The 16,159-nt window shown below is 36.8% G+C and overlaps 1 protein-coding gene across 10 annotated transcripts in view; it reads left to right on the forward strand.

Moving 5' to 3' along the window:
* FTO (FTO alpha-ketoglutarate dependent dioxygenase) overlaps positions 1 to 16,159 on the forward strand; it is a 223,642-nt gene that overhangs the window by 87,160 nt on the left and 120,323 nt on the right. For 9 of the 10 annotated variants that reach the window (XM_068202714.1, XM_068202716.1, XM_068202717.1 and 6 more), the window contains one exon: positions 11,196 to 11,320. The exons of the other annotated variant lie outside the window; for it this stretch is intronic. In XM_068202714.1, coding sequence (XP_068058815.1) covers positions 11,196 to 11,320 — 125 coding nt within the window. The remainder of the gene's footprint in view (positions 1 to 11,195; positions 11,321 to 16,159) is intronic. 10 annotated transcript variants of the gene reach the window in all.

Consider the following 16,159-nt stretch of genomic DNA (forward strand, 5'->3'; position numbering starts at 1 on the left):
ATGGAAAAGCAGAAGGTGAAGTAGGTAGACTGTTGACTGTACATGGAGATTTGTAGAGCTCTGGCACAGCTTGTCATGATGTATCTTTAACAGTAAAGGTTTTTGTATGAGAGAACACATGTCAGACCCTTCTCCACAAACTGCTGTTTTTCATTTTTCCAGCAGCCCAGGAGATACAAAAGCTTTTCTGGGCTAGTGGAGAGCACATCCTTTGTAGCATGTACTCAGTATGTGTCTGTTAAGGATGCTCAGGCAGTTTGTGTTAATGCATCCTTGACATTGCTTTTTTACCAGTGGATTAACGGTTCCTTCTGGAAGAGTGCAGAGGTGATTAGTCAGCCACCTCTGACCTCTCTCTTAAGTTGGACTTTGCAGCTGAACTTGAGAACCCATATCTTGTTTCACGTGCCTGTAGAAGGAAGAGTTGGTGAGTGGTGAGGTAGGAGCTGGGAATGTTTTGGTGCAGGGTAACAGCATGCACATTACGGGGCGTCTGAGCTGTAACAGTGTTGTCTGTTTTCCAAATTGTATTGTCATAATTTGGGAGCACATCATGCAAATGTCATCTCTGTTGAGTTGCCAGAATCTGCAGCACGTGGTTTTTGTTTTGGAGAGAAATCAGCATGTGTATGTTTGATCTCATGATTACACTGTTTGTTTTCTTTGTTAGGCACATGAATCAGATTAGTAAAGTTTATTATTCCTGATTGAATGCTGTCATATTAATGAAAATTTTCTGTGTAATTCTTTTTGATGTAGTGAAATTTTCAAATAGTTTGGCATTGAATCTTCTTCAGTGTTGTAGCATGGTGTTTTACTGGAACACAGCTCAATCAGACTAATCAATAGCTGCCTACAGTTGGCATTAACAGCATTATAAAGTGTAGGTTTTACAGATACATTGCATTCAGAAGAAAAATAGCAATATATGTTACTGAGTTCCTGGCAGAATGAAAGTTGGCAGCTGAGGATGAGAAGCTCAGTGGGAATTGATGTGTCCTCAGAAGGGGCAGAGGTGTGCCTGAGTGTTCCTTGGTTAATGCTCCAGATCCAGGATGCTGCCCTGAAATTAACTGGAATGTGATGAAACAGTAACTGAGGCTGTGTGATATCCTGATGTGTATATAATACAGCAAACAGGTTTACACATATAAGATTAGATGGAGTTTTAATATTCTTATATTTAGGGGGAGCTGTGCTTTGTATATTTTTAAATTGTTTTTATTCTGGAAAAAAAAGTGCTGTTTTCTTTTGAGTCTACAGGATGTAAAGTTTGATCAGACTTATTAACTATAGTTCAACATTATAACTTTGCAATTATCTTTTTTCTTGTAACATTTGTGTTGTCTTTATATACTAGTAATATATATTACCCTTTATGACTTGTAATAGAAAATTAGTGTCCATATATAAGTGGCATATATATATATATTACAGGTTTATGTAGTTTTATTTTCTAATTAGTCAGAATGGCATGTGCAAAACTTTATTCCTGAACACGCTCTGAATGCAAGAGAATTAAGAGTAAGTACTTGCCTTGTTCTTTCAGAAGGAATCCATATTTAGTACTGAATTCAAACTAGTGATGTTCTGTATTTGGGGCAACTGTTTGAAGTAAGTTAAATCAGTAGGCTTTTCTGTTTGTTCTCCTTTGTCGGCACCACCATTTTAAGCATTTGCTAGTACATTGCATTTTATTGTACATTTTACACTGCACACCATCAGCATTTCCATGGCCCGTATGTGAAGTACCTAGCCCGTGGTTTGATGTCAAATACAGTTACATACTGTAACAAAACTGGAGGAGAATGGGGCACTGAAATCAGAAAGCCTAGTTTTCTGTAGAGGAATGAGTATCATCGCTTCCAAAAAAGTGTATATCCTGATGCTGTTGTCATCAACTACTGGCAATGTCTGGTGGTGTTCTCCTTGCTGCTCGGCAATGTCATATTCCCCATACGTTAAATACACGTAGTGTAGCAGGCTCTATTTTGGTTTTATTTCCTATGTTCTTCCCAGCAGTGTGCTCTCGGTTCTCTTTCTGTCTCTTTTGCCATGACAGCTGGTATCACTACTGCACTTAAATGATTATGAATTTTAAATCTTCACAATGGTGTACCATGGTGTCACTGGGGGTAATGAAGTTGTTACTTGAGCCAAGTGTGACAAAACCTCATTTTTGAAAAGACGTGGTGAGAATCCCATTCTCACAGGGATATCCACAGACATGGTGCCTTTTGTGCTGCGAGGACGGTATTGAACCCCTTATGTCATTTGAAGATGTGATTCAGCTGTATGTGGTTATCTTGCATATGTACTAAATTGCTATTCTGCTATGGCATGTGTCTTAGACAAAGCATGCCCACAGGCACTTCTGGACATGTGGCTTGCTGTTTCATTTGATTGTGGCTTGCAGCTTCTTCATTCTGCAGTGTTTAACCCATTCTGTAACTTAGCTTTCTTTTTAAATTATTTCAATAAACTAATGACACTGGAAATACACTTTAAATTTCTGCACAACTATATTTTAGCAGACAGTGTGTTGAAAGGTATTGTGACTAAGGGAGTAAGTAGCTTGATGGCAACAGGTAGTGGCTTCAGTGATGGGAGGAAAATGCTGATATTCTCGGCTTTTCCATACTAAATAGATACTGAGATGTGCTGTTCAAGAAAATCAGTAATGTGACATGCATGTAATTAAACACTAAAAAGTAAAAATGTAATAATGATCTCAGAATCTAGTATTAACTGTTTTCCATTTATCTTCGTACCTTGTGTATGTTTAGATTTTTTTTTTGGTGACTATTACTGTTACCTTTAGAGATTCCAGTTTGAATTTTGAGTGCTACAAAGAGCAGAGATTTAGTTTGGAGATTTTGGTACAAGTTTGCATCTATAAATATTTTAAGAGAAGCTGGTATGTAGTTTTAGAGTATTAGGGCTTCAACATAAATTAGATGAGTCAAAGCAATGCCTCACGTATCGAATTATTTCATTAGAATCAATAAAATTATATAAGTATTTAATTTGAACTACAGTTAATTTCAGTGCCTGTGAGATAGTATTACCTACTTCTGGCTTTGAAGCCCCTCATTTTTTACTCTCTTCTCTTCTCCACCCTAAATTATTCATAATAGTTGATGATGTTAATTTTGAGATGCTAAGAAAATTACTGGGTACTCTTTCGAGTTCTTCTGAGTACATAAAATCATTTGTTGTATAATTCTTCAGTGCTTATTAGAACTGCACATAATTGTTGATGATGAAAATTCAGAGTGCTGGCTGAGTGATCATGTGCAGGTTGTACTCAGCGTGATTCAGCACTGCAAAATCTAAGCTGTCCAGAGTGTAGATTAGCCAAGTGAGTCTTGTAGTGCATCTTAGCTCAAGTGATTTCGGCAATAGCAGATAATCACTGAAGCATACACTGCTGTGCAGTCCTTCAGAACTTAAGTGTTTGGCGTAACTACTGTTTGCATGTGACCAAAATGGAAAAAGGGAGGTGTGTACGAAAGGGTGAATTATAACAAAGAACACTTTCTGCTTCAGTTCTTGTTCAGAAAACATATGTGCAGCCATGCAGGCAACAGTTGGGGTAAAGACACTGTAGGTTTGGAAACAAAAGGCATGTTCTTTTCTTGCATTCACAATGTTCTCAAACATATTCACTTGTTAGGGACTGGCCTGTCAGCTGGATCTTCTTGCAAGCGTGATTTCTTTTTCCTGACTTCTTTCAAAAGCTTTTTCCCCACAATGTTTTACACTTCATATAATCCACTATGCATGCTAGGCCTGCCTTGGTCTTTGTGCTATTGATGATTCAGAGGTGGAGGGGCCGTGCTCTGGGAGAATGTGGCTGAAGGGTAACCTTTCAGTCACCCATACATCTGAAGATGCTAAGCCACTCTTATTCCAAGTATCTTAAGTGGTTTGGTTGCTCTTTCATGATGAGGTGGCCTATACTTCACCTTTAGAACACTGCCAAACCAATTAGTACAGCAAAAGTATTTTGAAAGTGTTGATCTTTTTCCATTTTTTAGTTTGTAACTACATACTGAAAATCTTAGAGACTCATCATAACTGCTTAAATCATCCAGTAAAAAGATTTTTTTTTCTCTCAATTGGAAATTCATTCAGTTGTGGCATGCCAGAGTAACCAAAAATTACTTGGCCATTACTTCTGTTTGGATTCCTTTTTCCTAAATATATGGTTCAAGACCCTGGTGTAAATATTCTTATATAGGCATAAAGGTAGTGCTTATTTCCAAATAAGCTCAACTTAGTTTAATTTATGACTTTTAAATTCATATAGGTAGAAAATGTACTGCTTTAGCTCCACAGGTATAGATAAATGGAACAAGTTTCTACTGCAGACAAAACCTACAGTTTCTTTGGAAATGTCGAAGTGATCTACTTGCTGTAGGTTTTTCTAGGTCAAACTACTCATCTATCAAGTCAGGTATTCATCCTTTGTTGTCAGCAGTGAATACCTCAAAGCGAGGCAGGGCTGCCTACATTTTAATGCATGTTGACTTGTATATAGAGCTCAAGCATATGTCTGACTTTAAGCATTCTGCTCTGTAATTGGGTTATGTACATGTTTAGTTTTGATGTGCGCCATTGAATATAATGGTAGAGGAGAATGTATAATCTTTGTGGCAATGGTTTTACACCAGCAACTTGAGTTTCCATTCCTTCTATGCTACAAAAATGTAATTTCTTTTTTAAAATTCTCTATTCTTTATTTTACTTAAAAACAGACAATGTTTGTTTTTAAACCCTGTGACATTATGTTGAAAGTTCTCAATCAATAACCAGAACAGCTAGAGAGTTTTATGTTGGCTTGCAGATTATTCTTGGAGTATTAATCATCTTATCTGAATTCTCAGCCTGGGAAATTACCACTGATTAGAATTTCCCATATAAGACCCTTCAGATCATGAGGATCATTTACTCAAATAGAAAATCCTCAGACAAGAGAACTCCATGTAAATATTTTCTATTGGAAGGTGCCAGCAAATGCATGCTTGCCAAGGTACGTCAAAACTGCCAGAAGATCTGTGAGGATGGGGATTAACTTTTTAGCACTGTCATCTTAAGAGCTTTGACAGGGAAACATTATTTAAATGTTTTTTCTTTGACTGCATATGACTGAAAAGATGTTAACAGTAGATAAAACTAATATACAGCAGTTAATGATACTGACATATATTCCAAGTCTGCACCTTTTTCTTTTCTTGAGGTCTGTGTCAGAAATCCTTGAGAATACTACAGCTTTAAAATAAATTGTCCTTCCTTCTCAAATGAAATTTGATGATTTGTCTCCAGTCTGATAAAAGACAGCACATACTAGTCTATTGCTTCTTTTGAGGAATTTTATGTTTTGCTTTATAGGCGCCTTAAAAATAAATTGTTTTAGATGTTGCAGTGACTTCTCTGAATCTCAGAAAGAAAATAGTTAATAATCATTTCTTTTCTTTTAGTTCCCGTGAGCCTACCTTCATTGCACAGTTTGCATATAACAGTTAGTAAGAGTAGAATGTACTGAACCTTAAACAAATCTATTAGGATCACCATGGCAAGAAACTGGGAAAATGGCAGGAAAAACGAACAATGATTTTGTAAACCCTCCAAAGGTCAGAAAAAGGCTTTCAGTAAGTATGCAGAGGCTAGAAATCAAATCCCATTTCCTATCATAAGAAACCAGTTGTTGTAGCAGCAGTGGTTAATGTACTGTATGTGAAAGATTTAAGACTAGTTGGAAAGCTTTGCTTCTGTTTTATTAGGCTGCTATTGAAAAGCCAACAGCATAACTTCAACTAGGTGCTTTGAGATTTCTTAATGGGCTGTCAAGGGCAAGACACCAGGTCTGTGCTATACTAGCTCTTTCCTGTACATTAAAACAACAGGGGCCAAATGATCATATACAGAAGTATGAATTACTTGATGCTTTCTCTGTTCCATATGGTCAGCCATGTCTTTGGCAATTAATCATGTACAGAATCAGTTGAGTGCTCTCTGAAGCATTGAAGTCAACATTTAGTTGTACCTGTGCCAGTGGGGGCAGTGGGGGTTGCGAGCGTAAAATAGCAGGATGAAGAGCTGCTGGCGCCGAAGCCAGAGCAGCTGGCTTCTATAAACAACACTTTTTTCCTCTTTACCTTTTTTTTTTTTTTAACTTTCTTTGACAAACATGACTCATTTTTCAATATCATCCAGAACATGAGGGTTGCTGAGTGAAACTGTGATATCTGGCATAGTGAATTAATAAACAAAAGGCAGAGAATTGGGTTTAATGTGCCCAAATTACCGGGTGATAACTTAAACCATACTGGCTGTTTCTATTGTATCAATGAAAATGGGCCCATTTGCTCGTATTTTAAGTAGAAATTTTAAAAGTAAAGAAGAAATGAGCAGGATTTTGTAATCAATTACTAGCTTTTTTTATCATGGAGTAGTTACAACATGTTAAATTAACATGCCTTAATAGATTTCAGGTTCTTTTTCCCTCCCCTCTAAAAGGGACCATGTTCTAGTTTCATAGAATTTCATCAGGAAACTTCTTTCACTGAAAGCAAATAACATGACAAAAATAACAGGGAAAATACAGAATAACAATTTAGCCGTACTTACAGATTTTACTCTTTGTTTTTCCTTTCTGTATTAGTTATTGATTTTTTTTAGAGATGAATGCTGTGTTAAAGTAGAAGTGGTTGGTAAAGATTCAGGAGTTTATCCTATTTAAACTGGTGATGAGTAAATAAAATCTTAACTTTGAGTGAGAAATCTGATTTGTTGACCCAACAAAGTAGGACCAAGAGGCAAACTGTCCCAAGTGCCACTTTAGTTCAGACTAAAGGCTAATTTGTTTGACAGAACACTAAGCTTCATGTCTCCAGTTATACAGTGTTTCTAACCTTATGTCTGACTCCTCATGAGGTCTGTATTAAAGGAAGGAAAAAAAATTTAGCTTTCAAAAATTGAAAACGTACTAGTGTGGGGTTTGGAGTGTTTAGATGTTGTTTCTTCTTGCTTGTTTGTAGGCATGTTGTGGTATTCACCCAGGACACACAGTTCAGTGGGGTAGTGGCCTATGGATGTTAAAACAGAGTTTCTTGTGCTGCATATATAAGGAAAAAATATTGCTATAAACCTGTTAAAATTCCTAGATTGGCTTTGTTAGTCATCTAATTTTGTGTGTATATCCTGGGTGAATAGAAAGACTTGGTTAAAACAGCTTCTGTTCAATCCTGTGTCACTGATATATTTTGTTGGTGATAATGAGAGAAATAGGGTGTTGGTCTTTTGAAATCTAATCTTAGAACCTTCCTTTCTTATATAATGAGAGAAGATGCTCTGATGGGTCTTTCCTGATATGCCTAAATTTAGCTCTGCTGCTGTACCAGGAGGAAGGCAAAGAGTACGGTTTCCTAAATACTGTGTTTAATGTAAAAGGCTGGATTTGCTCCTGCTACATGTGCACATACACATATATGTGTGTGTGTATATAGCTTTAGGCTTTTTGAGAGGTGAGCTTTGTGTTTGTTTTTAAGACTTGTGCCATTTGGGTTTTACAAGGAAAGCCCTAAATACCCTTAAAGATTGGTAAGGAGAATTGGGTAAGATTTACTGAAAATACTGGCAGTACTGCTTACTAAAGAGGTATGCTGGCCAATGAGACAAGGAGTTACTTCCCACAAGTGATAAGCAATTTGCGTAATCTCATTGCTTAGGTTGTCCAGGATATGTTTTTTGACAGCTCAGGAAGCAGAAGAAAGAAAGTTTCACCAGTTTGTAAACATTACCACCCTCAAGAATCTCTGTGAACACAAGGATGAGATAAGACAGGCTGTAGGGCTGGTTGCATTGTTTATTTATTCTACTGTCCTGCAGTCCCAAGTGTGCTGAAAACCCCTGAGTCAGTGCTGAGCCCAGTTCAGAACTGTGAAGGCTTCACTCAGCATTGGGCAAAGGGGGCCTCTGCAGGCAATTATCTGTCATTAAAAGAATTGAGGCACAAGATCAGATTTTCTTTGATGGGATGTGCAACTATAGTGATGTTCAAAAGAAGGTCATTCCTGCTCTTTAGAGCAGGGGTTGTATCAGCCGGGTTTCTGATGGGTTTTTATCAGTGTTGATGTGAGGAAATGGCTTTCCCAGCTGATAACATCTTTGACCGAGTTTCTTGAACCTTTGACCTTTATCAGTTGAAGTATATATTGAATCCCCTTGTTAAAAATAAATCCCAAAACAAGTTACATGGAAAAGACAACTTGCAAAGGAATATACTTTATAATATTATTTTACCCAGAATGTTACTTTCTTTATTTGTTACAATTTGAGATTTTTATTACTATTATAAGAATAGCAAGTTATTAAGAAATGCCTCTATAAAAGCTACACATCAAGCCCTGCACTGGCATTCCAGGTGACCTTACTGCCCTTTCAGCACTCTTAGAAAACAAGTAAATCAGTTAAATTGCTATGTATTGTTGTTGTATGTTGCTTAATAATACTATTTCACCCTCCAGGTAGCTGTGACTGTACTCACAGGGCTCAATAAAGAAGCGTTTATGATGTCAGTGTCAAACTATGCGTTTGACTTGAGCCATGTACATCACCACATAAATGAAAGGTGTTAACAGAAGGCTGGAGCAATATAATTATATTCTCAGTAAAAAATAAATTATGTTCAGTTTCTGGAATTGTGATGTTTCTGTAGATGGAGGGCTTTTCTTAGTGAAACTCAGGACCAACGTTGCAATTTGACCAGGTCAGCAGAATTCATACCATATCACATACAGCGTGACTGTGAATGCTTGGAGAAGTGAGCACCCATCTCTGACTGATAATACTCTCTTGACATCATCTTTTTATCAAATTTTAACTGAAAATTCTTTAGCAACTTCCAGTTTTCCACGCTCTGCACTTTCTGAATCACTTATTTAGGGGATCTTGATGTTTGTTGTGGCAAATAACTGTACTTTTAGCTTTATGAGGCATGGCATCATTAAACCTAGGACGTTTCTGAAGTCTTGGGGAGAAGCAAACATCTCACCATCACCAGTGGATTTTCCTATCCCTCTGTAAATAAAATGGCCATCCAAACATTCTGAAAGGGAAATAGTGGTGGACAGTGGCCTTGCTGTATGGCTGCAGTGTGATCATCCTATAATCCAGAGGTAAACTCTGGTTGTAGTGCTCTGTCAAGTCTTGTACATGAGAAGTATAAAAATTAAAGCCTTAGTAGGTATATTTATTATGAATGACAAGGAGTGTTAATTTTCACCATTAAAGAATGTGCATCAGCTCACGTGAGTGTGTTTTACTTGTGAAGTCCTCTATCAAATTCTGCTTCAAACTGTGCAGCTGCTGGAAATGAGGCTCTAAGGTCAGGATTGTTGAAGTTGGCGGATATTAGAGCTTGTGGAAAAGATGTTGTAGGTCAGTGCAAGGGAAACCCATGTCATGGAATCCTTATCTGAAAATGCTCTCTGGCTTTTTGTTTGCTTTGTAATGTCAAAGCAGGGTCAAGAATGTGATCTGTATAGACTGAGTTTTGAACATTTGGGGTTTTTACAAGAAAATGTTCTTTTTGATGTTTAAGCCCCATATGATGTGGTAATGCCTTTTGGTAGGCCAGCTGATAGAGCTGGGAGGTGGGGAGAAAGATGCTTTTTGTTCTTTGCATGTGATGCTGGTGTAATAAAGTTATTTTCTGTCTCTACAAACCCTGTCATGCTTCTCTCTTGGAATGACCATAACAATAACAATGCTACTCCTACTTTACATAGCTTAAGAAATGTATTATCTGCGTGTTATTGTTTCTTGTGGAAAATAAAAACCCTATCAGAATGAGGCTAGATCTCTCTGTTTTCACAAACTGAAGATAATAGCATTAATTTCTCTCACAGAATTCCTAGAGGAATTTTAGCTGGGCAGGACGGAATGTAATGTGTATGTGATGTTGAGGAGGAGGCAAAATGCCATGTGTTTTGTCACTAAGTTCCAATAAGGGAGGTTATGCTGGGAATAGGTATTGCAGCTCTTGGTTATGTTTGGTTGTCTTTTCAAATTCACATGCACAACTTCCCAGGTCAGAAACTTTTTTTCCCCCCCTTCTTTTCAGTGAAAAGAAAGCAGGTTTGTGCAAGGATTCCATCTGTTCTGTCATCCTTCCTAAAAGCATTTAGATGCTTTGATATGTTAGCAGAACATGTGACTGGAGTTTAGAATATCAAAAATAGTTCTGTGTCTATTGGAGGTTGATTAAGGTGAAAAAGGCAATATAATATCTTCACTTAAGGAAAAGGCTCTCAATTTCTGCCATGGAGACACTTCTGCTCGTGGAGGAGCACATGGGCACTGGTGGATATAGGACTGGTTGGTAGCTGAGCATCAACCATTTCCTTCCCAGCTTGGCAGACATGGGGAATTGCAGGGAAGAAAGAGGAAAAAATGGTGCACGAGTGAGTAGGAAAAGGTGGAGTGAGGGAGCTGGAATTAGCTTGGTGGGAGGATGAAGGGTGATAAGAACATCCCCAGTTCTCTTATATTAACATTAACTGTCAGCACAACATTTGGGAATGCCAGTAACACTTGCTCTGCAGAGACTGTCATCCTGCTTCACAGATTATTTAAATCCATTGCATGTATATATGCATATTTTTGAGCAGTTGTAAATTTATTCCATATGTGAAAAGACTTTATTACTTGTTTATTTGAAGTATTTAATGATAAAAAGAACATGTGGACATCAGCAGAAATTCCATTCAGCAGGTACTGTACAAATAAGTGTTTTCTTCAACAGCTTTACCAAGTAGGAAAGGGGAGGGTAAAGTCTCCCAAACAAATGCTACATTGAGGAAAATACTTCTGATATTATTTGATACAAGATAATATTTAGAAAATAACTATGCCTCAAGAAAATGTGGGCTAGAATGCGCAGTGTCTTGGTGTGATACTTAAGGCAATGAGATTTTAAGGTTTACCTTATATGCCATGTATATTGATTAAATACCAAATATATGGTGGCCATTTCTAACCATCATTTACTGTATTGATTTGTCAGCAGTGGAACTGTAATAAAGAAGACTATTGATTTACTGTCCTTATTTGCTTATGGGCTTTTTATTAATTTTACACATTGTTTCCTATTTCTAGATTATAATTTTTATGTGTTTCCTCCCTTTAAGACAAGTCTGGTCCTCTCTGAGGTTAGAAAAGAGCAACAAATTGAGGAACAAAGGAATGAGACCATCAGCTGCTTCCTGCTCCTTCTCAAGGAGAGACAAAAGCTGCGTAAAGAATGGACAGCAAGGTGAGAAGTACTCCTATAAATCCCCTTGAGTGGGGAAGAGTGACTTAAAAAAAAATTAAATTTTACTGTTCAAACAGCAATTCCTTGAATGGGATAGTGTGTGTTTCTGTGGGGTAGACTGCTCTCTTACTCACGCAGTACAGGCTACTGATAACAGCTTGGTAGGCAGCACTAAGATCTGAGGAGTGGTGCCACCTAAAATGCCCTCAGGTTTTCCACATATTGCTGGCAATATGAGCCATGCTCTTTGCTGGAATGCTCTGTTAAAACTTCCCTTCTTGTCTGCTTCCCTCGTGCTCCTCCCATTTCCCTGTGGTGTCCTGCTGGAGTTAACTGGTTGGTGTTGGGTGAGATGGGCATACGTGTATGAACTGCTGGAGTTCATCTTGTGGGACTGTTTTACTGTACCGAGTTCTTAAGGAGAGCTCACTGCCATGGATCAGGAGATGCTATTTACGGGTTTTCAAAATTGTCCATGTTTGTGTTTGGAAAGGTTTGTGTTACTGGAATGAATCAGCTGAATGCATTTCAGAAGCACCAGATACACCATACTTTTAGTTTGCTCAGAAACAGGTGAATGAAAGAGGATTTCCACCATGTTCCACCTTGTCCTTCTCTTAGCCTGCTAAATGAGTTGATGTCACGTTTTTCACATCTATGTCTAAAAGCTATGGATTGATACTAATTTTGTAGTCTCTTATTATTTTCTTATTTGATATTTATATAAAAAAATCTAGCAGCCTTTTAAAATTTTCTACCAAATATACAGCTTTTACTTAAAACCAGGAGATGTTCCTTACTTACAATTAAATACAGTTTTTAGTCAAAAGTATTTTTAAATCAGATTTTTTAAATTTAAGTTTAGCATTTAACTGGCATGATTTTTTTACCTGCACTAATTAAAGTTAAGGGAGATCTCTTGTATTTTGCTAGTGTAATTCCTGAAGACTCTGAGATTGCTTTTAAAATGTAATATGTAGATTTTGGGTCTGACACTTCATTGCCTTTTCTGCTCCAAATAATTACAGCAAATGAAGCTAGAACATTTTAGAAACTTTAGATAAAAATGGAACATAATTACACATCATTATTTTACAAATTACAGGTTGTGTTTTATAAGTTTGTGTTCCAGTGAGTATGAAATGTTTGCTTGTATGCTACTCATTTAAGATTTCAGAGTAAGCTGGCTCTAAAATATTATCCATATTATCATGTGGGCTTTCTATTTTTCTTCTTGAATAATTTAAGGGATTTTTATGGGGGTTTTGTTGGTGGTTTTTTTTTTGGCTTCTTTTTTGATTGGTGGGGTTTTTTTTGGGAGGCAGTTGTTTGGTTTGTTGCCTTCCATCACCATGCTTACTAAATAATGCAAATGTCTGAGCTATGTTGGAAACAGAGGAAATCACTTAAAGCTTTTCTGTGGGACGTGTGCATCTTCGTTGTGAAACAGAACAGAAAGCTTGTAATGAGCGGAATATTTAGTGTTCATTTTGTCTAACAATGATTTCCTAATACACAAAGTCATCAGCAATCATGGCAATAACGAGTAATTTGGAAGTGCTGTGGGTTTCAGTGTGCCTGGCCTCACTTGCTGCTCACAGGGAGCTCTGGGGCTGGAGCCAGGGCTGCAGCTAGAGACGTAACCCAGCCCCTAACACAGCAAAGCTGCAGCTCTTGGGGGTGGGAGAGGCACAAGCAGATGAAGTGCAGGCCTTCTTAAAACTAAACACCTGAAAGAAAATTTCAAGAGCATTGTGCCTTGAAAGTTCTGAAAGAAAGTGTCCTTTGAGTATTAACTATCCATAATCCTTTTTCATTCTATTTGATGTTTCCCATCGCAGTGACCTATCTGGGAGTCTCATCCATATGATCTGCATAAAGAGACTGTTACCATACACCTCACTTGGCTCCATCAAAGCCTCAGCTCGGTGTCTGGAATGAAACACTGGCTGTGGCAGCCATGGAGCACACGGTGCTGAAAGTTATAAAACGTCCGCCGTGGTACGAGCAGGGCTGCCCATGTTTTAGAGATCAGTCTATTGTGTACTTTGGAATTACATGAGAAAAATGTGCTTGGACAGGAAATAATTAGCACTTGTCAAAGGGCAGGCAATAGGTTACAGTACTTTACTTTCAACAGGCTATCAGGGGATCAGCTAGATTAGATAATAGAATTTTTCTCCTGTGGAAGTTAAATACAGATGACTCTAATTACCTTACGTTGTGCATTAGAGAGCAGATTATGAACAGTACAACTTCAAGAAATTTAGGTCAATGAAGGGAGGGCAGCTGGCAGAAAACTTCACTCTGCACTTGGTGTTTGTAAAGTTATGTAGTCATTCTGTTCTTTCTTGTGTTTTATTTGTGTCATTAACACCTGACATCAAAAAAAAAAACCAAAACCATGTTGGGAACTGGTAACACAAACCGACTGAACTTTTGGAAATTCAGACTTTCCCAGAGAAAGGAATATGAACTCTTCTGGTATGTACCAACTCAATTAAAGCATATTCCTGTGTTATTTACTTTAAGTTGTACCAGTGTTTCTGCATATTAATGAGCTGAAATGACTCTTTAAGATTTTATTTCAGCTTCACAACCCAAAACTCATGGCAGTGTGCTTAGTGTTGCACTCACAATTTCATAGACTTGTGATGCAAAGATGTCATCAGTATCAAGTATCTGAGCAGGTCTTCCAGGGATTCAAGTTGTTCTCTGAGTGGTAGTGATCCAAAATACTTCAGGTAGGACTCAGTGAATGTCCTCTGAGTGTTAACAGAAATGGTCCAGAGTTTCCAAAGCCCCAGATTTGTTTATACTGCGTGATAGTGCCTGATGGACAGGTTGTTATAGCTGTTAAAGAGCTGCTCTAGCCCTTTGAACTGACCCCTTCTTGACCTCTACTTGCAGAAGGTCACTGTTCAGCTTATAAAGTGAGGGGAACCACAGATTCTACTGTAATAAACAGAGGGTGAAGGGAACAGCTGTGAATTTTGGACTAACCGTGCAAACCTGGATAGACTTTTTAGGGTCACTGTATGATAATGAAAATTGTTACCAAATTATATGGAAATTTAACAGCAATAGTGGGAAAGAGAGGGTGGAGTTTAATGCATTGGGTTTGATAAATGAAGTGTGAAGTTACCCATCTGGCTCTAGACAGCCCTCTTTTTCTCTACGAAAGGGAAACATTTAAAAATAACCATGGTACATCTAGAATCAATGACCCATACAGAGAGCTGGAATAGATAAAGATTTAATGGCGGCTGTGGAAGAAATTATCATTTGAAAAGTGAGACAAAGGATGAGAAAGTACAGTTCAATATCTGCACCTGATTCATTTTTAAAAAAGGTTTTAATATTTTTCCCTGTTGATGATATTATTGACATTTTTTATTTTACTTTTTAACTAGAACCAGAAAAGTTGTTATGTCACAAAGAAAGAGGAGAAAAAGACAAAGTACTTGAATTTCAAGAGAGAATGTTGCACTTTTCCTAATCAGGAAGTGCCTGAGAGAGCTGGGCTAGAGTTAAAAAAAATTGTAGCTCTTATTTCTCCTAATAGAACTTGTATCATAATACCATTGTCTTTAATGCTTGCATGACATACTGCACTTAATTAGTAGTAGGTTTTTGTTGTATTTTTCACAGACATACATTTACTGCCAAACTAATTTGTCTTCAATAAATCAACAAGATATTAATTTAAAGGGTATTGTTTAACTGCATTGAAAATATTGACTGCTAGGAAAAAATATGGTTGGTTAAACCATTGCTAAAATATGGAGTTTTCAAATGGAAAAATTGTATTAGTCCAAAATAGTTTTACTATAACACAGACTCTGATGTCCATTTTGCTATTTCCCTCAGTGAAATTGTGCCATTTCTCTTAGGGGAAATTCAGCCAGATACTGGAAAATGTAAAGTTTTGGAGACAGACATAATGAAGTGGAAATTTTGATAAAATTATTTATGATTGTTGAATTTTCATAGTTGTGCCACTTATCCAAATTCTGAAATCTTAACTTCTCTCTAAATAATCATCTAATGACATATTGAAAACAAAATAAACATTCAATAAATAATCTGTACCAAAGTAATCACAAAATTCTTCTGGTTTATGAGATAAACAGCAGAAAAGTGTTAATTGATTATATCTTGTAAAAATCAATAACTTATAACCTTGCATCATTAAAATAACATTATTAAAAAATCTCTTTTTATGGGGTCATTCTATAACCCATAATATTTTGTAGACTGGGTCACTGTATTTCTAGAATTTTTATATTCTTTCATTTTTGCGTGGCAGTGGAAGAAAGAACCTCTTACTTGTGACAAATCATGTTAGTTTCAGGTTTCAAGTCAGATGTGAGCTATAATTCCTCAGCATTTTTTGCCTTTGTCAAACCCCTTCTTAGATCTCACAATTTTATATAACAATTTAAAGGTAAGTATTTTTTTTCTAGTTACAATGAACACTTATATTACAGAGGTAGTCTTAGCTCTCAACAGTGAAATCTGGATTTTTATGTTGCTATTTATATAGGAATATGAATTATAAGTACCTAGTGAGAAAATTGGGGTCCTAATCTGGATGACACTCTTCAATTCTATAGTTGAATATTCTACATTCAGTTCTTCAATAATAAAAATGAAGACTCTTAGAGTGAAAGCCTAAAATAATGTGTATTAAATAAGATACAAAGTGGAAGATTTTATATATTTTATTTTCTGTTTTGAAGAAAAAGTTCATTTTATTCTTCTTATGCTTAACCTCCTTTTACCTTGGAATTTTAGATCATAATTAAGGAGTAATTGAGGTAGATTTTACTCTTTTTA

This window comes from Anomalospiza imberbis, chromosome 12 (genome assembly GCF_031753505.1).
Source record: "Anomalospiza imberbis isolate Cuckoo-Finch-1a 21T00152 chromosome 12, ASM3175350v1, whole genome shotgun sequence".
In the NCBI taxonomy this organism is placed as follows: domain Eukaryota; kingdom Metazoa; phylum Chordata; class Aves; order Passeriformes; family Viduidae; genus Anomalospiza; species Anomalospiza imberbis.